Source organism: Euwallacea similis, chromosome 3 (genome assembly GCF_039881205.1).
Source record: "Euwallacea similis isolate ESF13 chromosome 3, ESF131.1, whole genome shotgun sequence".
In the NCBI taxonomy this organism is placed as follows: Eukaryota; Metazoa; Arthropoda; class Insecta; order Coleoptera; family Curculionidae; genus Euwallacea; species Euwallacea similis.
Window position 1 is genome coordinate 5,044,743 of NC_089611.1, and position 21,686 is coordinate 5,066,428.

The following is a 21,686-nucleotide window of genomic DNA, read 5'->3' on the forward strand; positions in this document are numbered from 1 at the left end:
AGACAGTTTAGTTTTTCTCCAATTTTATGGCTTCCTTTCGATTGGCTAGATGGACATAAATACTAACTACCCAGTTAGAAAAAAAAGCGGTACAGGTGTAGTAAATTGAAACTGTTCCAAATTTTCGACATGCGCAAAATATGCAAAGGACGACTAACGACAATATCGATGTTCTCACCCTTCCACTCCTTTTACAGTTCAAGGTTGCCACTATAACACATTGCGCATGAGCAGTATTTATGGAACTATATCCTTCATACCAGTCGACCATTTTTTGTCACGCGTTGAGTGAGGTTATACCAAATCATTTCAAAACATTCGGAAATAATTTGCATTTTTCCTTTAACTGTAAGGGCAATTTGACTCACTAAATGCAGCAATTAAATTGCATGAACTAAACAGCTGCAACAGTAATCAATCTCGAAAAGTCTCCAACAACGTTTGGAGCATTTAAAACGGCAACATGTCCGGTGGAGTCGGCAGAGGTCGAGGGTGGTTGAACTTGAAGGCACAGGGGGCAAAAAGCCCCGGATTGGAAAACAGTAGTCCTCCGATAACAAATAATGTGTCCCCAAACTTCAGTAATCAAGACAACAGGAAATATGTGGATGCACTGGAGGATTTTACTTCTTTGATAAACAAAATTAAACAGATAAACCTGGAAGATGATGGTATAAAATTTAATCAGAAAATACGGTATATAGTGGAGGGCTGGAACCAAGATTGCCAAAACGGATCAGAAGTAGAGTAAGTTATTTGGTGTTCTTGAAGTTTTGGCCCCTTCGATTTTAGACATATCTTTGATACTCTTAGAAAACTTATTTTTCTTGTCTTGGCAATATACCTAAGGATAATGATTTATCTTTATTCCTACCTCTTCAACTAGTGTCAACCACAAGAATCTGACCAATATCACTTTTAAGATATCACATTTCCTTTTACTGAGCCCGACATCCCTTTTATATGCCACTACAACACCTATTTAATGCCTCCAGTTCATGCTGGTTATTATATCATTTAGGAGTGGTACTATTTCATCATTCCAGACCTTCAGCTAACATCCTCTTACTTAGATCTTTGCATAAACCCATAAGCTCTGAAGCCATAATGTTATGACATAATTATAGTTGGTCAATTCAGTGGTCAGTGTCACAGATGATGTATCAGATATCTTGGTGCCTCACCTTCATATTGTCAATATTTAAGTTATCCTAGTTTATCCTCCTTCAACTGACAACAAAATGAAACTCATTATAGTTCAATTGAAAAAGACAATAAACATTTCAGGAGAAGCTTTGAAGCCATACACCATAGCTGTTTACAAGATGCTGAGCTGGCAACTAAATTAGTCCATCTTATTGCTTCTAGAACATTTTTGTCACAAGAAGTACGTGAGCAAAATATACGTCTCATGTTCCTTAGAAAATTACAAGATAATTTTGAAGGTAAGTTTGTATTAAGCTTTAGGAATGTTGTGTTCCAATATTAAATAATCCACCTATTTTAGCATGCAACCAGTTGCAATCTTCAAACCCCATGATGTTCCGAAACAGCATACAACTAATGGCGGAGTTTTTTAATAAGGCCAGATTAGCCAATGGTCAACATTTCTCTTTTATGGCCACACCTTTACTCATATATTTGGATATACTTCTTGAATCAACAGATATTGCAGATCTTAAACTATTCACTTCACAAGTAAGTTGGATTCAAAGTTGTTTATGCATTAAATTACCACTGTGGTCTTATTCCATCAGCATACAAATATTTGTATTTTAAATTATGATGTTTTTAGTTACACTTAAATGGTAATGCCTTAAAGCAAGAATGCCCTGAAAAAGTTGCTGAATTACTCAGTAAACTAAGACTGAAGATCTGCTCTGACAAAAAGTATCCAAAAGACAGCAAACTCTGTCTGTTGCTCGCATTAGAAATTTCTAATAACAGATTTGCTATCTTGCCCCCAGATACTCAAATCTTTTATCAGGAACAGTTAGGAGATGCTTCAATTGCAGGTTTTCCAGTATGTCTTCACAGCTACTTTATTTCTTTCAAGAGCTAATTTACAATGAATTACAGGGATCTTATAGTACTTTAATGGTACAAACAATTACCAATAATAAGAGTTTAGACAGCTATCACAGTAACGTTAATGTATTGCAAGTTTCAACAGAAGGGTCATCAGATTCGCCATTACAAAATAATTGTAGTTCTGATATTGTTTCGTCCACCAATTGCAGTAGTAGTGGATTCCAGTTGGATGTTAGTCAAAATTCAATTAATAATAGGAAGGACAGCATAAATTCACAGAAAAGTAAGTAGGAATTGTAAGTTCGCTCATGTTTCTGCCTGGCAATAGAGACGGGAATATTTTTATTAGAGTGTAACTTTTTATTCACTGAAAATAATTAAACCCTGAATAAAGTTATTAACAACTAATTAATGCGAACATATTTTCAGGTGGAAGTGCAAAATCCGGACGTCCAATTCTTGGAATAGGAGCCCGATTACAGAAAAGTAGAACCACGGAAGAAAGTTGGGAAGACAAACCAGATCCGGCGGCAACCGCTTGGAATCGCCCTCGGAACCAAAACCATACAAACCCTCCAGATTGGTCGAAAAACAAGAGTCAAAACAGTCTCGGATCCGAAAACAATTGGAGAGAAAGAGACAACAAAAAGCAGGGTAATGATGGGAATCAGAAAAAAGACTATGAAAAAGTCAAGTCTCCGCCCAAGTCCAAGAAAGGGTGGGAACATGACGATCGGTTTGAGACCGATTATAGTTAAATGAATGATGAGGTAAATGAGGTAGAATGTTGAAGTTACTTGAGCGATTGAAGTAAATAAAAGAGGCTATTGTTGAATGAGCAATGATGTGTTTCACTTAAGACGAATGCCAAAATCAGTGAAAAATGATTAATTTGCTGTTAACTTTAGCTTCAAATCAATTTCCTTCCAAACCAAGAATCTGACCAAATACATAGCTACTATTTCAACGTTTCTATGGAAATTCTTTTAGTTTGCAGTTAAAGTTCACAGCATTTGATAATTTGGAACTTATCCTTCGTCCAAAGTGGAACGCACAAGTAATTTTATTATACGCAGTAGGTATGCACTTTTTACACATCCTTAATATAATGAAATTAGTTTTTATTTTTACCTTTATATCCCTTTCTTTTTATTTTTAGATAGTTTGAATGACATGATACATTTTCATATTTATAGTCAATGCATGGCCATTTTAGATGAAATTGAATCAATTTAAGTGAAGATTGTTTTTTACTCTATACAATTCATAGTCAATGTGTGAAGTCAGATAAATAGACGTATGGTTTTAAATTATAGTTGTATTTTATATTTTCTCATGTATGTATATAAGGAAGTCATAACTATGGTTATACTTAATCGAAGAGTTGCAACAAAAATTAAGAATTTTCGTTGGTTTAGTACTAGTTCCAGTTATCATATAAACTATCGTATTAACTATACCATAGTTCGTACAATAACTTTAATAAATTATTGATTTATAAATTTAGAGTAAAATCTGGTGCTTTTTAATAAAATTGTCTAAAGAGAATGATAGCTGTTTTTGTAAAGAATTTTGTAGAGTCCAGGGATTAACCCTACATTCTTGAAATATACAAATATTTTACATATAAATAAAAAAATAATTTCATTTAAATAAGAAAACTCAAATTTCCTACATCATAACATTATGTATTACGTTCCGAAATGTACATAGCACATAATTACAAAGCATTCTTACGTCTAAGCTAAGTGCAAACGCAACAAAAAAAACCTAACGAAATAGTACGTCATTTCACTGGGCAACAACTCGTGCCTTTTTAAAGCCAATTTTGAACATCAATTACTAAATAGATAACGACTTCGTTGCAGAATACTGAAAGGACAGTTAGCTTTAGAAAAATATCTTGTAATATTGATGTGTGCTGATAAACATTAAAGCAGCCTTCAAGTTGGATAAGATACGCCGAGAACCATTATAATAAATAAGCACAACTACCTGATTAAATTAATTGAAGGAATCATAATCAGATACTAAAACTTACGGACGTTGACGTATACTGCAAATTACTTTACATGTAGTTTAGCAAAAATCGAAGAACCAGTACTTAGTCACATTTATTATTGTGAAAAACGAAAAAAAACCGAAGATGTAATATATCGCGAAATGTCGGCAGATTTTGTTAACTGATCATGAAATTTTCATTCATCCAATTGCCAAATGAACCATCACCGTCAGATTTGCGTATCTCATTAAACTCTTGGCCTGAATTTTTAATATTGCCTGCAAATTCCAGGTATACGTGAAGATATTATGTCAGTAATGCTGATGTATAATTGTTGCTTTAATGTCGTCCTATTTAAACCTCTTGAGCTCTTCAACAGAACCAGGTGCCTTTAAACTATCAACATCATAGAGGATACAGTCTTACTAAAAATAAATATCACATACTCGTTAATATTCTATAAGTAATACTTCCACGTGAATTATTACCACGTGAGCTAATAAATCCTATAGAAATCTCAATTAATCCTAATTTTGAAATACTTCGATTTAACTTTCTGCCTGATTTTGTGATGTCCCTATGTTTGACTATGCCAACTTATGAGAGAATCTAATTAGTTTAACATTAAAAAGATCTATTGATTTATAGACTAAGGTGTAGAGTAATATATCTGACTATTTTCTATATTTGACACAAACAGTTCGATTATTGTTTGAACTGATCTACCACGATTAAACATTTCGTGGTTGCTAGAAGCAATGGCTCGCATTACAACTGAAAATCCAAACTTGATAAACGCTTCTGTCGTCATAGGTTTGTAATCGAAGAGATTGTTGAATTTCTTTAGATTCTGCTTGTAAATGGAATTGGACGAACTTCATTAAACCACAGAAGACTTTTACAAACTGGCTTCAGCCGTCTGTGGGTTCCTGTTAATCTCCACGGGTAGGTTAATATTGGCACTAATAGTAGTGACGTGATTGCCAATACTTAGCGCGGCCACTTTGGCACGTTGATAGGCGCTGAGGGTGTTCTGACCTAAAAATCTGAAAAGAAATGTTAAACATTAGGAACCAAAGATGCTAAAAAACAGGAAACCTGAATTTATCCCAAACATTAAAAAAATACCATCACAAAAAACTTACCTCACACACACATAAATGACTATCAAAGCCATACTAGCAGCTCCCATTCTTATGTAGGAATTATCATAGAGCTGAATCACAATCCAGGCGCACGCCACTGTCATACAGATGCAGGTGACGATAACGGCTGTACTGCCCCAGTGCTTCGCAGTGAATCCTTTATCCCATTTTAGTTCGTTATTTTCGTAAATTTCATATTCGTATTTGCAAACTTTACAACGTAGGGGTTCATTTGTAGCCGAACTGCTTTCCATTAACCATCTGTGAATGAGAGATTTTCATGGTAAAAATTAACAAAAAGAATTTATAAACTTTAATGAAAACATTAAAGAAAACAAATTATTTAATTATTTAAAAGAAAACAAATTATAAAATATTCATTATGCACATTAAACAGGCAAGACCTCAATCTATAGAATATTTGTGTCTTGCTAGTGAGAAAATTAAACTTGAACGACATATACCTTCTCAGACATTCATGATGTACGCTGGATACATCTCCTGTACAGTCACATGGCTGAATCAACGGTTCATTCCGGTCTCCGTCATAACAGATCCAGCATTCCCTTTTGTCCAGAAATGCTTCACCATCTTCTGAACCTAAGACAACATTGATTTTACATTAAAAAAATTGGAAAATTGTCTCTAATTTACCTGTCGCCGAAGGCGAACCATCAACTTGAGACAATTCCGTTTCGGGGAGCCTCTGCTGGTCGAATTTGGCCAGGAGCTTTCTTGGGTTCAAGATCCATAGTTCGGAGGGTTGCATACAGTTCCAGAGAACTGCTGGAAACCTGATTAAAAACCAATGATTTAGGACAATCCTTCTGCTTTAGAAAAATTCTTGTTTCGGATTCAAATTCTTCTCATATTACTGTTACATATTTCTGTTGCGGTTTTCCTTTATTCCACCATTCGGAGTTAACTTTCAACGTGCTCTTAAACAACTATACCCTACCTGTAAGCCATTTGCGATGAGTGCACAAGAACTTACATTTTTTTTTTAAACAAATAAAAGGATTTACTTAAACCATCTATTGCGACAACAACTGCCCTCTCAATTAATGCAAATAATCAAAATTAAGACGAGATAATGCATATTTGATAATCTTAAGATAACGTAGATGATAACCACTTGAAAATTTATCATAACACGACACAAATATAATCAAATTCCCGAGACACCCTTTGAAAATAGACAATAATAATTAACTTAATCCTCAATTAATTTCTTACCATATAGCCACGCCAATTTCCACCACCCTGAAGATTACGTCATGCAGGTTCCTGGAATTGATCGGCACTTTTGTCTTCCAAAATTCGCTCAAAGTTTCAGAGAACAGGAATCCAGCGATCACAATCAACATTAACGCCTGGCTTAACAAACCTAAGAAAAATTCCTTAACAAACAATTAAAAAATAAAACAATAAAACTACCGATTCGAGACTGATGCAGCTGAGAAACATTAATCTGAGGCCTCAAATCGGCCCCCGTTTTCAAAGGTTCAGACTCCTGGGAGGTACTAGCAAGCTGTAATGGTTTGGAAATAAATCCTCCTCGAACCTAAAATAAATTAAATACATTGCCTAATTGTTTTTAAGTAAAAGTTTAAAAGCATACCTTAAAATAAACTTCAATACCGTAGATTAAGAAAAATATGACTACGATAAACATGAGCACCGCATAGCAGCCGTTGAAAAGATGGTTGTAGAATCCGGGATCATCTGCAGGTGGTTTGGCAAGAGCAGTTGTTATAAATTCGGCGAAGAGAAGGCCATACGAAATTATGTTGAAGGTCATAAAACCCAGGAAGGATTTTGAGATGAATTGCGGCTTTTCATAGCGGATTCCTTGTAGGTGGAACACCTGGAAAACAGTTAAATGGAGATATAACGTTGAATATTCCACTAAAACAATAATGATTTTAGAGAATAACTAGACCTCGGACTGATTAGGGGATTGAGGAAAGGTGGTAGAGGATTAAATGCCTCATAAAGGGCTGTTTTGTTACTTTTTAGGAATATTGAGTTGAGAAATACCAGACTCTGCAATAAATGCAACAAGTTTCGAATGCTGGGTAGTTTTACCCTTGCGAGAGGTAAATTTGACATACCGGACCTCAACATGGCTCAAGCCAATTACTAGAAAAACCCACAAATACGGAAGTTTTCAAGCAATTTTAATTTCAGAGAAAAATCTTGCACGCCACTGCGATTTAGTTCAGTATTGGCCTTACTTCGTCTTTTGTGAAACAAAATTATAAACTTAACAAGAAACCACGGCGTACTGATCCTAAACTCAAAGCATCTACAAAAACACATTTTATAAGAGATAATTTTCAAAAAGTTATGAATTTTTAAAAACCTCTAAATCGTAATAAACAATGATATAAATCAAATGTACTTTATCATAACAAATGTGAAGAGTCCAGTCACGACAGTATTTCTCCAGAAACTAGATCGGAAATTACCAATCTTATTTGCATATCTTTGAACCTTGCATATTCTTTGACCTCTCACCATAATAACAGTATAGTATTTTAATGAGAACAAAACAATCAGTGGGAATGAACTATGACTGCCGCAAACAAGAATATAACCATGTCGCTTTTAGTAGAGAGTGAATGCACTGACATTAATAACTTAAATGCAAAAACATAAATATATGCAACAATAAATATGCATGTAATATAAACATTCCAGATGCAACATATCATCATGCAGATATACAGGGTGTCCCTGAAATTACTGTACAACTCCTGACCAAAAATAAGTCGTTCTGGGTAAACTTACCTATATCTAATATTGCTTCGTTTTAACGCCACAAAGCACCAAAGTTCTTAAATTAATATCGGTCTTTCAAAATAATTATTAAACGCGTTTATCGACTTCCACTAATTTCAAAAGTAACAATTACTACATAAATTGGCGTGCTTTAACATGAGCAAGATCTTTTTTTTAATGTGTGGAAATATTAAAAATGGCGTGTGGTTCGTAAATAAAAGTTTGTATTTTTGTTACCCTCTGTACGAATGACTAATTTTTCTCCCACCGCAACTTTATTTCGAAACTTTTTTGTCTCTTGTAAAATTTTTGCCAGGCACGCAGTTTCTCTACAAAAAAAAATATTTATGGTACCTTGCAATTCTTCATTATTGTGAAAACAATGTTATAAAAATTGTGTTTTGCGCTTCCTACGCAACAGTAAAATAAATATCCCATACATCTGTCATATCGATAGTGTTTACTATGATTGTTGTTCATCAAAATTAAGTTTATATTATAAATTGAATAATTTTTGTCTTTTAAAATGGAACATTATTCTATCACTAAGAAGGTTGATATGCTTTTAGTATATGAATTCTGTAAGGGAAATAGACGTACGAGTGTCAGTCTTCAACTTTTGCAAGTATTGAAAAGCAACTTAGGGAAACGGGTAGTTTTAATCCAAATATTAATCGAGGACGCCAACGTACTAGCATTAAATGTGATTTTTGCACAACAAAGCGCTCTTCCAATTTAGTGTAAATGTTCATAAACTTTTTAAATGAAAAGTATTCTAACAAATGAATCAGAAAAGGCAAAAATGTACCCGTAAATTGACCAGCAAGATCACCTGATTTGACGTTTCTAGACTTTTTCCTGTGGGAAGTTTTTCAATCAAAACCGTATGCTTCCCCCATCGCTACGGTAGCTAAGTTATCACAAATAATTTTCAACAGTGCAGATTATTTCAAAAATAATTAATTAAAAATAAAAGAACGAATTAATTTTTTTAAACAAATTAATTTGAGTATTCAAGAAAAAGGCCAAAATGTTGAATATGTGTTATAAGAATTAAACTAAGTAGTAATTTAGAATTCAAACTTTTTTATGTTTTTCTTGCAACTAAACGACAATGATGATCTGCAGAGTATCATAAATAATATTTTTATAGAGAAACTGTATACCTGGCGAAAATTTTACGAGAAACAAAAAAGTTTCAAAAAATAGTCAACTTGTGACAGAGAAAAAATTAAAGACATCTGTACAGGAAGTATCAAAAATACAAACTTTAAGAGCGTCATTTTGCGTCATTTTCAACGTTGTCACGCATTAAAAAAAGATCCCACTGACATCAAAACATGTCAGTTTATGTAGTAACTCTTAGTTCCAAAATAAGTGAAAATCAATAAAAGCGTTTAGCAATTATTTCGAAAAAATAATGTTAATTTGAAAATTTTACCGCCCTGTAGCGGTAAAACGAAACAACATTGGATATAGGTTAATTTGCCTAGAATGCCTTATGTGTGGTTCAGGAATTTTTGGTCAAGTGTTGTATAGTAATTTTAGGTAAAAGGTAAAAAAATAAATGTAGTATCTCCATGATAACGTTACACCCTGTATATAACATCTTAAGTAGTAATAAATGATGTAGTAAAACTAAGGATTTGGTGACGCATTGTATAATTTTCTCTCGTAAAACATCGACTTAACGCACTAAACTGAATGGGAAAAACACATGGAGATTTTTTGAAGAATTAACAACGGTATTTCCGTCTTAAGGTGCTATCGAAATACCGAAGAAGTAGATACCGAATTGGATGCGGCGCAAACACGAGCACTTTACTAATAGCTTTCTTAGACATTCTCACATGCACAACATGTTACGCTCATAAAGTTGCAGTTAAAAAACAATAAAAAAAATTATGATGAAAAATACGCCCATATTACGTTAGTTTGTCATTTATAATGCTGCTTACCCCTAGAGAACGTTGCAAATACTCAGAATAAATTAACTCCTAAACTTTATTTGAACCTCAAAACTCATGCAAAATTTAATTATCACTACACTCTTTCAATTGCACCTGTAAACCAAAAGGCTAAACACTAACAAGTCCTATATTTCCCATTAAGAGGATGTACCTGACCTTATTGAAGACTATTTTGCGTTACAATTAACGCTTCTTTTAGCAAACTAGCAATTACTATTGTGGTTTTGGTTCTAAGCCCAATAAGGCAACGAAAAGGTAATTACGGATTATACTTTATGTTCCGCTGCCCGTATTTAGATTGTTTATTATTCGTTTGTTAAATAGTGAGTTGGGGGGTTCGCTAAATGTTGTTGCTTGGGAAGTGCGAAGGGGACTAATGTGGGCCCAGGCCAATTTTAAGGATTTCTGTGGGTTCATTTTAAGCCGTGGACCAATCAAAGACTGGTATAATCAATATGTAAATCTATAAATTTAAATTTCTTACATTGTGAATATAAACAATTAATTGTGTAACCCCCAAACGAGAAAAATAGTGATTAGTTTACAGATATTTCACTTTAAGTCTCTGAATGTACACAAATCGATAGAAATTATAATTTAAATGGCGCAGAACCATAATTGTGAGAAAAATATTATTACCATTCACAAACTCGATTTGTAAACAACATTCTAGATCAATACGTACCTCGGCCCAGAAGCACACTATCAAAGAAGCACTGGACATCAAAAGTGGATAATATGAGGATAGCAAACTGTTAGACCAGCCATATTCAAACGACTCCTGGAAAGAACATGATGCATGTTATGTGGATTTTATTAGTCAAAGGAATAAAGAAACAATTAAAATTATTACCGGTTATAACAGGTATCTTGCATGAAGTTTTTAGTTTGAAAACGTGTGAATATGCTAATAACTTATTAATAACTTATTATCCGTAATCCGCAAATCTTGAGGTAATCTTTAAATGCCTCCGAGAAATGTAAGTAAATAGGTTCGAAACCAATAAGAACTCATATGATTTTGAACAAAATTAAATTATGGTTTTAAGCCTGGTTTTTGTTGAAGCCTAAGAAACTGGATCGTTTACGATGCGAGGTGTCAATAGGACATTCTATACATGCAGATACAAAGAATAATTCCCTAATACATCTTGCTATAGCAATTTTTAATAGAATGTATGTACATGTGCAACTAATCAATCATGGGACATAATTAAAATAAATTTACATGAGGATAAGAATTTTAGAAATAATCCAGCCCTGCAGCAAGACCACAATTGCCCGTGCTAATAATTAAATTAATAAATATCTCTTAGACCAAACTCAAATTATTCTGGAATAACAGAAACTGAGTTAGTTGAATTGCGTCTTAAACAAAAAGCAAGTGATCCCTTATAAGTTGTTTATTACTAATTATTCATGCACTATACAGGATCAAGGAGATATTTCCGAGGACGATAAAAAAAAATGCTGGTAAATCCGTAGTCAAAAAAAGCACCATTTTCGATATACAGGGAGGCAAAATTTCACATTTTTTCTCATATTTTGCGTTTTTCAGTGGTTCATTTTAATTGTCACAAAAACATTTTTTCAATTACAGTGATTTTTTATAAAATTAGTTAGGCGAAAGAAATTAAAACCAGATTATAAAAATCCATACACAAAGTACATATTGACTGTGTTATCTATAGATAACACTTGGGCTAAGGCTAGGCAATAAATTACTACGCTCTTAATTTCCGCATTAACTTATCCATACAAGAAGTTAATTACAGCAAAAAAAATGGAACCTTTATTACGCAACAATGAGGAGTGAACGAATTCGAGTAGATTGTTATTTTATGCAATAACCTTGAGATGAATAATATGTTCTACCAAATACCTATTCATAATAAAATTCATTCTAATAAAACTAATGAAAACAATGACCGCGAAAGTCCTTCAAAAAGCATTTATTTTTCATATCAGGAATCTCTTCTAGGTCACTTTAACCAATATTGCAAAAAACACTTATTTAATTTTCCTTTAAAATGCTACTTTAAATGAATATTAATGCGCATTATAGGACATCATAATATTAAAGCGGATGTTAGGATAAATTGTGTATAATTTCCTTGCAATTAGGAGAGACAATTGTCTGCATTAAAATAAAATAGAAACGTTTAATGCCATTAATGCATCTTCTTAATTTAGCAAACTTAGTAGCAGCAAAGAAATGCGACGCAATATCATTGTCCAAAAAGCAATTGATGATTAAGATGAAACATCAATTCGATGAAACACCTTTTTCAGGAAATAAATCATTTACGAATTAAATTATATCTTGACTCAACGTTAGATCATTCTATAGCCTGCAGTGCGAAGCTCCTAGTGCAGCTGTACTTGAAAATAATAACTGCAGGATTTAATTGCCTCCTGAATTATTGAGGTTCATGCCCATAGATAAAGGGGGAAATTTGGTTTGCAAAAATATTTGTTTAGCTAACGTTCTAAGCTGGTGCTGCTTAAATACATATTTATTACTGTAGGTGACTGTTTTTGGGTCACGCTGGCTTTGCTGTATCATGAAATAATATTAATGTTGGTACCTGAATAGTTAATATGTGTTTATATTTGGATCAATTCCAAGCATATTATTAGTTAGAGAATTGTGTGGTAGGTCAAAATGATCTAAACACCTATAATAACCATTAGATTTAGTTCCTAATTCAGTAATAGGATGTGTACTTTATTGGTAATCACCAGCTTGTGTTAATTATCATTAATTGTCCAAATGACACTTAAATTGATGTTGCAATTATTTTCTTTCTAGATCTCTCTAGAGATTCATGTAGCCAAGAGAAGGCTTTCACTAGCAATTTTAACACTTTACTTCGGTTTAGGGTCAGTCCTGACCTGGCATTTGTTTCTGCCATACATCTAAAAAATCTATTTTCCTAAGTAGTACTATAATTTTACTACCAAAAATATCAATTTTTTACATTAAAATTCTTCACTCTAGCTCAAATGATCAAGACTAAAGCATCTTCCAAGGGTCATAAATAAACAAGTAATGTAACCAAGCATATAACTATCTATATAGTTCTGAAGGTACCTACTTACCGGAAAAATAAAATAAGCCCCTCTCAACAAACTTGCAAAGCATATAACCATATATATCATCTTCTGTGTGGTGATTTTGCAAGCCTTCAAAAAAGTTGGAGCTTTCATCCTCTGATACTCACAAATGATGCACATAATGAGTTGAATTGCACACACCAATCCTACAAAAAATATCTAAAACCATTCCTTCCCACCAGAATATGTAACCTACCTATAACTATGAAAATTCCCCCAATTGCTGCATGATATGGTAAATTGGGGTCATCACACAACTCCCCAGTAAACCTAATGTTGCACATGCAGGTTCCATTCCAGCATTCCCCTCGACCAGAACAGTCTCTGTTGCAACTAGAGGTTAGTCCTGACATGTAAAGTAAATGTCGAAACATTACTTGAAATGTCCTTAGACCTAAAAATAATGAACCACTTTAGAAAGAACATAATGTGATAACTGTAAAATGAAAGTAGCGACTTGGAATTAGAATTTGGATGTTACCTCTGGTCCAGCATACAGCTTAGCAATAAGAAACAGTAAAGAGCACTTTTTGTTGAAGAGTTACTCTCGAAAACAGCTAAATTCTTACAAAAACTTTCACTAAACGATTTTCTTTGTCACAACAATTTGACATTTCTCAGTTTCCACCATCTTTGATTATTCTCAAGCTAAAAATTTATATTGGTAGATGGCGCACTATTGCCATTTAGAACAGGCATGAAATTAGATATAATCGTTGTTCGGGTGTTCCTTATGGACGATTTTGAAAAGTAATAGAGACGTAGATAATTTTCGCTGACACATAGCAGCACTGGTGTTGGTGCAACCGTAACCAAAACCACCTGCGAAAGAAAACCATTTATTGTAGTTGATTTTTAATTGTTCAACGATCTTTAAGGTTTTTTTGGTTTTGGAAACGACAATCTGGACCGGATTGATTCTCATCAGCGGATTTTTATTCAGTTGATTGAATCAGAGTGATTAGTTATCATCGGAGAGCAATCTGATTGGTAGAAAATAAACTAAAAGAAATCCTCCTCGTAAAAAAATTCCCTCATGCGAGAATTATATTTACATGTTTGTTAAAATTTTAAAGTTAAATACGTTACTCTGCTTTTAACTTCTTTCTGCTGTTAAAAATATAAAATAAATAAATGAAATAATTAAAATGAATTTGATTTTCATTGACCAAACTGAATCAATAAATGCATTTCACTGTAACTTGAAACTGGGTGTTGATGAACTCGAGTTCTTTGCTCTACTCCAAACGCTCCCAATTTAGAACTTACAACCCTTTTAATATCCTAGTAGCCATCGCCAAGAGATGGCGCTCCAACTGAAGCTTCTACCTGCTGCAAACTTCACTCAACTCGATTAACAGTTTGACGACATTTGAGATTTTCGCGTCCCTATTTTCCGATATAAAAATGCTCTAATTTTAACAAAAATCTGCATGAAACGTGACAATTTGTGTTGATTTATAGTTAAATTTAGGCGCCCTTTGAATGAACATTGCCAGTTATTGAAGTGTGGTCATTGGGACTTGTCCTACCGCAATATTTTCCAGCACACTTCACTTGATGCCCAGGTAATGCTTTTCGTCGTTTTCAGATTTTTGGATTTATTACATCGAGAAATTACCTTTTCCTGCCGGGGTTTAATACCAGGCCGAATAATCATAATGTAGAACCTGAATTAAGAACCTTTCTGGGGTTTGTTTGTTGAATATAATGTGAGTAATGTATGCTTGTTGTGACATTTCCTACCTACATTGACGAGAAGTGTAGAGGGGAAGGGGGTGTAGAGTTTCTGTTCAATACTAATTAATTTATATAATTCGGTGTTAAACCGTTGTCTTTGGCTTTAAAACGAAAGAGAAATTAATTTCATGCTGTTAAGCATAAAAGCTATTGTCAGGAAGTAATAAATAAGTACTCCCTGTCAAGTTTCAGCCAAATTTGAGCATCACTGCTAGGATCACTCTATCTTTATCTGTAAATTCTGAGAGTTCTCTAGAAGTTTAAAACAAGAAAGCCAATTTTCATCAAATATTATTGCTATAATTTTGTTTCTGTTAGTGTACAGAATGCTTCTATGAAGTATCAAAAAATTAGGGAATATCAAGTGACTGAACTCAGCAAGGTAGAGATCTGTGTATTGCATACTAACAATTTGACTTGGTACTCCTTGATTTTTTACATATTAGGTAATTTGCTATTTACCATCAAACATCTGTGTAACAAATGATACCAGTAAAATTATTCTCCTCAGTTTATCCACCTAACTTCCACTTGCATTACTCAATCTCCCTGTTCCTAATATAATCTCAGATTTATAAATTCGGAGTTGAATTCACATTTGGCACTGACTTTGTCACTAAAAGATGAATGGAAAAAACTACTTGCTCCATTTATACTCACCATCGGATGTGAAGTTGTCCATGAGCCGCCGCTGTGATGTCGTAAAAAATTTTGTCCGTTTGACGTTGGCGTCTGTACTAACACCGTTCAATTAAATTACTCATAATAATTCAATTTTTCTAGAAATATTAAAGATAAAACCAGTTTCTTTGTTTGTATTAAAGCAAAGAAAGTTCATTAAATCACTTTTTTTTACTCCTTTAGAAGTAACGTTAGAGTGGCAAGTGCGATATAATGAATGTTATGTAACATTCCGCACAGCTAACAGCTGATACGCGCTGATGTCCTAGCGGATTTCAATAAGTTTATGGGGACATAGTAGATTGTAGTAAGAGAATTGTACACAACTGTAATCTAACGCATATTACTTCTCTCGCCGAAATTACTGACCTCGTCTACGGCTTGGTCGCAAGTTTTCGTTTTGCATGTAACATGCTTCTTACTATTCTGGTAATGTAAACACTATTAACAGATGATTAAGGATCAACTTTAAAATACACCAATGCAGGACGTTAAATTTTAAAATGTGGTGTTAAATTGATAATAGAGAGCGCCTTATTTTATACCCTTCTGTCTCTTTAAATACAATAAGTTTTTTAAATCTTTAAATTTGTTCAATGACATTTAAATTAGTTATAAATTTTTGAATTTTCTTATCCAGACTTGCTCAACCATGACAGAAATTATATATCCGCCTGGGTGTCGCCCTATTAGCGACGACCTCGGACCTGACGAATTAATCCGTCGTTTGAAAACTCTGGCCCACACATTGCAAGCAATGGGTCAAGATGATGGAGCTTATAAGCAGTATGTGCCTTTAAGTCTCCACTTGGCTGAGGAACAATTCCTCAGTCATCCATCCAGAGATGTGCAACTTTTGATTGGTAAGATTGTGAATCTTGACAACTAGAATTACATGAGGAATATCTATAGCATGTTGCATTGCTGATGTGCTCAGAGTTTACGCCCCGGATGCTCCATATCAAGATCCAGATCAAGTAAAGACGATTTTTCTTTTTCTGATTAGTCAGTTGTCAGGCTTAAAAGATCCTAAAGATCCCGCGTTCAAAAGGTAATAGCAGGAAATTTACCACTATGTTGGTTTCTGACTAGGCCTTTATAGGTACTTCTATTTACTGGAAAATTTGGCTTATGTGAAATCCTTCAACATGTGCTTTGACTTACAAGATTGCCAAGAGATTTTTTGTTCCCTCTTTAATTTGATGTTCAAAATTGTCAATGATGAGCATTCAGGAAGAGTTAAGAGTTTTATGTTGGATGTTCTGTGCCCTTTGATTACAGAGAGTGATATGGTAATGTCTTTACTGCATATTGAGAAATAACAGAGCTCTAAATCAAACATTTTAGGTCGGCAATGATTTGTTAGACATAATTTTAATAAACATAGTTGAACCAAACAAAACACAGCATAAAAACTCCTACTTTCTCGCAAAGGAGCTCATTATAAAGACATCTGAGACTTTAGAGCCATACATTCAAGCATTTTTCAATCAAGTACTGATTTTGGGTAAGAATTTCTGTGGATTTTTTACAAATCTCTTAACATGGCATGAACCGCAGGAAAGGAAGATAAAAACGTGCAGATCTCAAGTAAAGTGTATGATTTGATTTATGAGTTAAACCACATTTGCCCTCAAATCTTGGTATCGGTTTTGCCACAACTGGAGTGCAAATTGAAGAGCGCTCAAGAGGGTGAAAGGTTGGCAGCTGTATCGCTTTTGGCAAAAATGTTTAGCGAGAAAGATTCGGAACTGCCTAAAAGGCACGGTCCTTTGTGGAGGGCTTTTCTTGGGAGGTACATAAATAAAAATTTCTGAAATTATCTTTGAAACGCAGTGATTATTGCAGATTTAACGATATTTCCGTGGCTATTAGAACCAAATGTGTTCAATATTCCATGCATTTTTTATTAAATCATCCAGATTTGCGTAAAGATATTACTGACACTCTGAAGATGCGTCAGCATGATTCTGACGAAAACGTCAGATATCAGGTATGGTTTAAAAATGAACCTTCTCTATGATTTCTAAAATCAAGCTTATTTAGGTGGTAATGTCAATAGTAACAACAGCAAGGAACGATTTTCAAGTTGTATCTGACTCCGAGGATTTATTGGAGTTTGTGAAAGAGAGAACGTTAGATAAAAAGTTTAAAATAAGGAAAGAGGCCATGGCAGGGTTAGCCCTTATTTACAAAAAGCATTTGAGCGATCCAGACGTGCCAAATGCCACCAAGAAAGCAGTTACTTGGATCAAGGACAAAATTTTGCATGGGTACTACATGGCTGGAATGGAAGATCGACTTTTAGTTGAAAGGTACAAACAAATAAAGGTTACTTATTGTGTTTTTTGGTACCGAATTGAAGCAATACCTTTTTTTTATTTCAATTTTATTAATTTATTGGTCAATGTATTCTTAATTTCATTTGTGGTTTAAATCATTTTCAGGCTTCTAAACACTTGTCTGGTACCTTACCAGCTACCTGCTGCAGAAAGAATGAAGAAATTATATCATCTGTTAGGAACAGTAGATGAGCATGCCACTAAAGCCTTCATGGAGCTGCAGCGCAATCAACTTTGCGTTCGCAAACTGGTAGTTAAACGAAAAATAATCACCTTTCCCACCTTACAGAATTTTTCTGTAGGTAATGGAATGGTTAGAATTACACAAGAAACTTGGCTCGGATCAGAAACACGACATTCAAAAAGAAATTGCGAACAAAGTCCAGGCCTTATCTCGCTGCCTACCGGAACCAGTGAAAGCGCATGAGTTTTTGAGCAAGTTTAGTAATCACTTAAGGTATAAAAAAGAAAAAAACCCCAGGAAAAAAGTTATAGGAAAAATTTACAGGAAAGACCCGGACTTGATGGAGAAATTCGAAACTGTGTCCAGGCCTTCTGTGAGTTGCAAAGAGTGCTCAGAGGCAACTGCCGCTGTTCTCAAGAAATTGGGAGCCCCTGTAATGACTAACTTGTATTATAATATGGTTAAGATGCTGCTAGAACGAATCAGCTCTGTTATGATTGATCATGAAGCATTAGGTATTCTAATAGGGTAAGTACTGTATGTTAAAATTTCAGCTTCTTGTTAATTTTTTGAGGTTTTCAGGTATGTAGAAGACTGTCTGAGAGGTGGAAATTCCATAGAGGAAATAGGCCTAAATCCTGCCACTGCTGGTGATAGGGGATTGAAGCTTTTGGCCATGTTATGTGTAGTTTTTCCGTGGCATTTCCACCACTCCGATATATTAGAAGATTTGTTGGATTTGCTGCGCTTGGACGACGTTAATGTTGCTCCTCCAGTTCTGAGTGTATTTATTTTCTTGGGAAAATACAAATGTTTATGTGAGTAATCGGATACTTAAGTGATTTAATAAATTTTGTTAATAATTTTTGCACGTAAAGATGATCAATTTCCCAATTTGATGAACACCTTGGCTCCGATTTGCAAGGAGCTGGCTGCCACAGGTACCCCGAAACAAGCGAAAGGCGCTATTCACTGTATACAAAAAAATATGCCTCCGTTGCACGACGAAATCTTCGCCCAGATTTTGGAATCGGTTAAAGAGAACTTGATACCTGAATCACCCCACTACAGAACGGCCATCGTCGCCCTCGGCCATATTGCCTTCACTTTTCCAGAGAAGTACAAGGTGTCCATCAAAAATATCGTGTCTAGAAAGGTAAATGTTTTATAGGACATGAATTTTATTTTATTTTAAGTTTTTATAATTTAAGGGATGTTTCCTTTAAATTGTGTATAAAATAGTATCTTGTTGGACAAGCATACATATTTATAAGATGGTTATTTAATCTTCAACAAAAACATGATACATTTTTTTATTTAAATTTCAGATAGTCAAAGATTTGTTAGTAAAGGACGTATCTAGACAGAAAAAAGAAGAAGAAGACGAATATCGCTCGATAATCGACAGTGATTCCTGGTGTTCTGAAGACGATTTGCCTGAAGAGACCAGATGTAAAGTCGAAGGACTAAAAGCAATGGCTAGGTGGCTTTTAGGTAAAATTCAATTTAAGCTGACTTTAATGTCATTTGCGATGTTGCAAACAGTATTTAAATGTATAAAATATATATTAAAATTCCAACAAATATTCACTAAAGTTTACTTTATATATAAGGTCTGAAAGAGGACACGACATCAGCGCAAAAAACCTTCAGAATGTTAAATGCCTTTATACTTCATAAAGGCGATTTACTGCAGAGCGGTAGATTATCGAAGGCCGAAATGTCTTGGCTGAGGCTAGCTGCCGGTTGTGCTATGTTAAAGGTACCAATTTTACCTACCATTATTCGTAATCTACGTCATCTTTGTTGTTACGAAACGTTATAGTTTACTAAATCACTTGTAGGTGTGTGAACAAAAGGGCGTTGGTGATCAGTATACTGCCGAACAATTCTACAATCTCTCTCTATTAATGTGCGATGAGGTGAAACAAGTGCGAGAAATGTTCGCTGCCAAATTACACAAGGGCTTAAGCAAAGGTATCTATGAAAATTAAAAGTGAAAAACTTCGAGGTTGTTATGGATTTTTGTAGGTTTAACAAACAAGTGCCTTCCTTTAGACTTCATGGGATATTACGCCTTAGCCGGCCGGGAGCCTGATAATCGTTTACGTGCGCTTATTAGAAATTACATGATTAGTGATATAAATAAGTGAGTGTTGTTGTTTTTTTTTTTTGGTGTGTCCAAATTTAAGCGAGAACTGCATTTTAGGAGACGGGATTATGTTAAAACTATCACGATGGGAAACTCCAACTCTGAAAGCAGGGCAATGCCTCAGTTGACCCATATTTTACCAGATTACATGTTGGTCTTTGCAATTCCCGTTTTAGCACACGAGCCTAGGCTTTCTAGGTGGGACAATGTGGCTGAATTGCAAGTGGCGCAGCAGTGCCTGTGGTTCGTTTTAGAACCTCTGGTTATCAAAAACGACTATTTTAGCTACAGCTTCTACAAAACTTTAATAGAAAAGATGAAAAATCATAAAGATGCTGTTCGACCTGACGACGATCACGGAAATTACGTAAGTCTACTATTTTGTTTGAACCAAAATTTTTTATCAGTATGTGGCGTGCAGAAATTATGGGCTTTATGCGACTTGACTACCGGCCTGCTTCTGACCAAGGCGACTAATTACGAACTTAAAGATTTCCCGAGTGAAATCCGGATTCCAACAATGTTGTTCGTACCGCAGAAGAATTTCCAGAATGCGCGGGTGTTCCTGCCACCCGAGTTGCAGTATCAACCCAATAAGAAGCAAACTTTAACGCTCAGTTTGTTGAATAACGAGAACAAAGAGAAGGCCTCGAGGAAGGTGAAAGGTAGTCTTAAGGCAGAGGGATGTGGGCCATTAGGAACTGATGTCCAGGTAAATTAACAGTTTGATTTCTATTGATTTTATTTTATTGCGTGCATTACTGTTCGAAAAAGCCTCAAAGGAGGTAATGGTCGGTTCTAATGAGTCCCCTGTTATCACCTCAGTGTCTAGATAATATCCGTGGGACGCATCTATTTTAATTATCTGTATTTGTTTTTAGCCGTCAGAAGCATCCGATACCCAAATCCAAGTCCCTGGTTTGGGAGAAACTGCCCTAGACGAACCACCGGCCAAAAGACTACGAGAACGAATAAAGAATGACGATGATGATAAATGATGTACATAAGTCCGCGTTGCTAATTAAAGTTTCACGATTTTACGACAGTCATAGTGTGATGATCACTTGTTTCGCTTTCGGCTACCAAAGACCCAGTTCCAAGTTCCCTGACGTGTTTGTTTGATCAGATTTGACATGATTTTTTTTTAAGGAAAATATGTCTAAAAGCTAAACAAGAGCTGTTGTTTAGATGGTGATCGTATAGTTGCTCTCAGTAGATTACTGTATGGTCTGTCGCGCTAGTTTAAGATACAAGAAGTTATTTTTATATATACGTAATAATGATAGGTAGATCAGCAAGATAACAACTCGAAGTTTTTGTTTTTGCTTCAGTTATAACTGAAGTGATGGTTTTGAGCGTTGTATTTATTTTTAGTATTTTCCATACCATCAATGGGCGCACGTTGAACCTCATCTAATTGTAGATAATCGTTAACCCTAGCGTTTAGTTTTATTAATTTTTGATAAAACAACTATGGGCATGTGTATCTGCCCACAAGTTGTTTAAGTTGAGGCAAGTTTCAGCGTTGCATCGGCCAG

The 21,686-nt window shown here is 34.6% G+C and overlaps 3 protein-coding genes across 3 annotated transcripts; 2 read left to right on the forward strand and 1 right to left on the reverse strand.

Moving 5' to 3' along the window:
- The first annotated feature begins 251 nt into the window (after positions 1 to 251).
- LOC136419596 (uncharacterized) lies at positions 252 to 3,462 on the forward strand. Its single transcript, XM_066406052.1, has 6 exons — positions 252 to 747; positions 1,288 to 1,445; positions 1,508 to 1,698; positions 1,796 to 2,023; positions 2,080 to 2,314; positions 2,461 to 3,462. The coding sequence occupies exons 1-6, from the start codon at positions 464 to 466 to the stop codon at positions 2,787 to 2,789; spliced, it is 1,425 nt and encodes a 474-aa protein (XP_066262149.1). The 5' UTR covers positions 252 to 463; the 3' UTR covers positions 2,790 to 3,462.
- A 236-nt stretch (positions 3,463 to 3,698) lies between these two features.
- LOC136419592 (uncharacterized) lies at positions 3,699 to 13,706 on the reverse strand. Its single transcript, XM_066406044.1, has 11 exons — positions 13,531 to 13,706; positions 13,246 to 13,443; positions 13,035 to 13,195; positions 10,618 to 10,713; positions 6,800 to 7,045; positions 6,616 to 6,742; positions 6,415 to 6,565; positions 5,833 to 5,972; positions 5,643 to 5,778; positions 5,179 to 5,439; positions 3,699 to 5,079 (listed from the first exon to the last, which is right to left on the reverse strand). Exons 2-11 carry the CDS (start codon positions 13,421 to 13,423, stop codon positions 4,932 to 4,934), a joined length of 1,644 nt encoding a protein of 547 aa, XP_066262141.1. The 5' UTR covers positions 13,424 to 13,443; positions 13,531 to 13,706; the 3' UTR covers positions 3,699 to 4,931.
- Positions 13,707 to 14,382: 676 nt separating this feature from the next.
- On the forward strand, positions 14,383 to 21,290 carry pds5 (cohesin associated factor B pds5). The gene is made up of 20 exons (XM_066407007.1): positions 14,383 to 14,617; positions 16,111 to 16,333; positions 16,383 to 16,521; positions 16,573 to 16,762; positions 16,818 to 16,977; positions 17,031 to 17,265; positions 17,319 to 17,463; positions 17,517 to 17,785; positions 17,918 to 18,062; positions 18,115 to 18,269; positions 18,321 to 18,524; positions 18,579 to 18,814; positions 18,875 to 19,152; positions 19,325 to 19,490; positions 19,610 to 19,758; positions 19,841 to 19,973; positions 20,028 to 20,145; positions 20,206 to 20,515; positions 20,570 to 20,860; positions 21,030 to 21,290. The coding sequence occupies exons 2-20, from the start codon at positions 16,123 to 16,125 to the stop codon at positions 21,144 to 21,146; spliced, it is 3,651 nt and encodes a 1,216-aa protein (XP_066263104.1). The 5' UTR covers positions 14,383 to 14,617; positions 16,111 to 16,122; the 3' UTR covers positions 21,147 to 21,290.
- Positions 21,291 to 21,686: the final 396 nt, after the last annotated feature.

What these genes read in the sequence shown, in the direction of transcription:
- pds5 (XM_066407007.1), top strand. Translation starts at nt 16,123, where the DNA reads ATGACAGAAATTATATATCCGCCTGGGTGTCGCCCTATTAGCGACGAC. An exon ending in AAAGATCCCGCGTTCAAAAG is followed by an intron (nt 16,522 to 16,572) that starts GTAATAGCAGGA and finishes AGGCCTTTATAG; the next exon opens with GTACTTCTATTTACTGGAAA. An exon ending in ACGAAAACGTCAGATATCAG is followed by an intron (nt 17,464 to 17,516) that starts GTATGGTTTAAA and finishes AAGCTTATTTAG; the next exon opens with GTGGTAATGTCAATAGTAAC.
- LOC136419596 (XM_066406052.1), top strand. Translation starts at nt 464, where the DNA reads ATGTCCGGTGGAGTCGGCAGAGGTCGAGGGTGGTTGAACTTGAAGGCA. An exon ending in TTAAACTATTCACTTCACAA is followed by an intron (nt 1,699 to 1,795) that starts GTAAGTTGGATT and finishes TGATGTTTTTAG; the next exon opens with TTACACTTAAATGGTAATGC. An exon ending in CTTCAATTGCAGGTTTTCCA is followed by an intron (nt 2,024 to 2,079) that starts GTATGTCTTCAC and finishes AATGAATTACAG; the next exon opens with GGATCTTATAGTACTTTAAT.
- LOC136419592 (XM_066406044.1), bottom strand. Translation starts at nt 13,423, where the DNA reads ATGTTTCGACATTTACTTTACATGTCAGGACTAACCTCTAGTTGCAAC. An exon ending in GGGAATTTTCATAGTTATAG is followed by an intron (nt 13,196 to 13,245) that starts GTAGGTTACATA and finishes TATTTTTTGTAG; the next exon opens with GATTGGTGTGTGCAATTCAA. An exon ending in CATCATGAATGTCTGAGAAG is followed by an intron (nt 5,440 to 5,642) that starts GTATATGTCGTT and finishes TCTCATTCACAG; the next exon opens with ATGGTTAATGGAAAGCAGTT.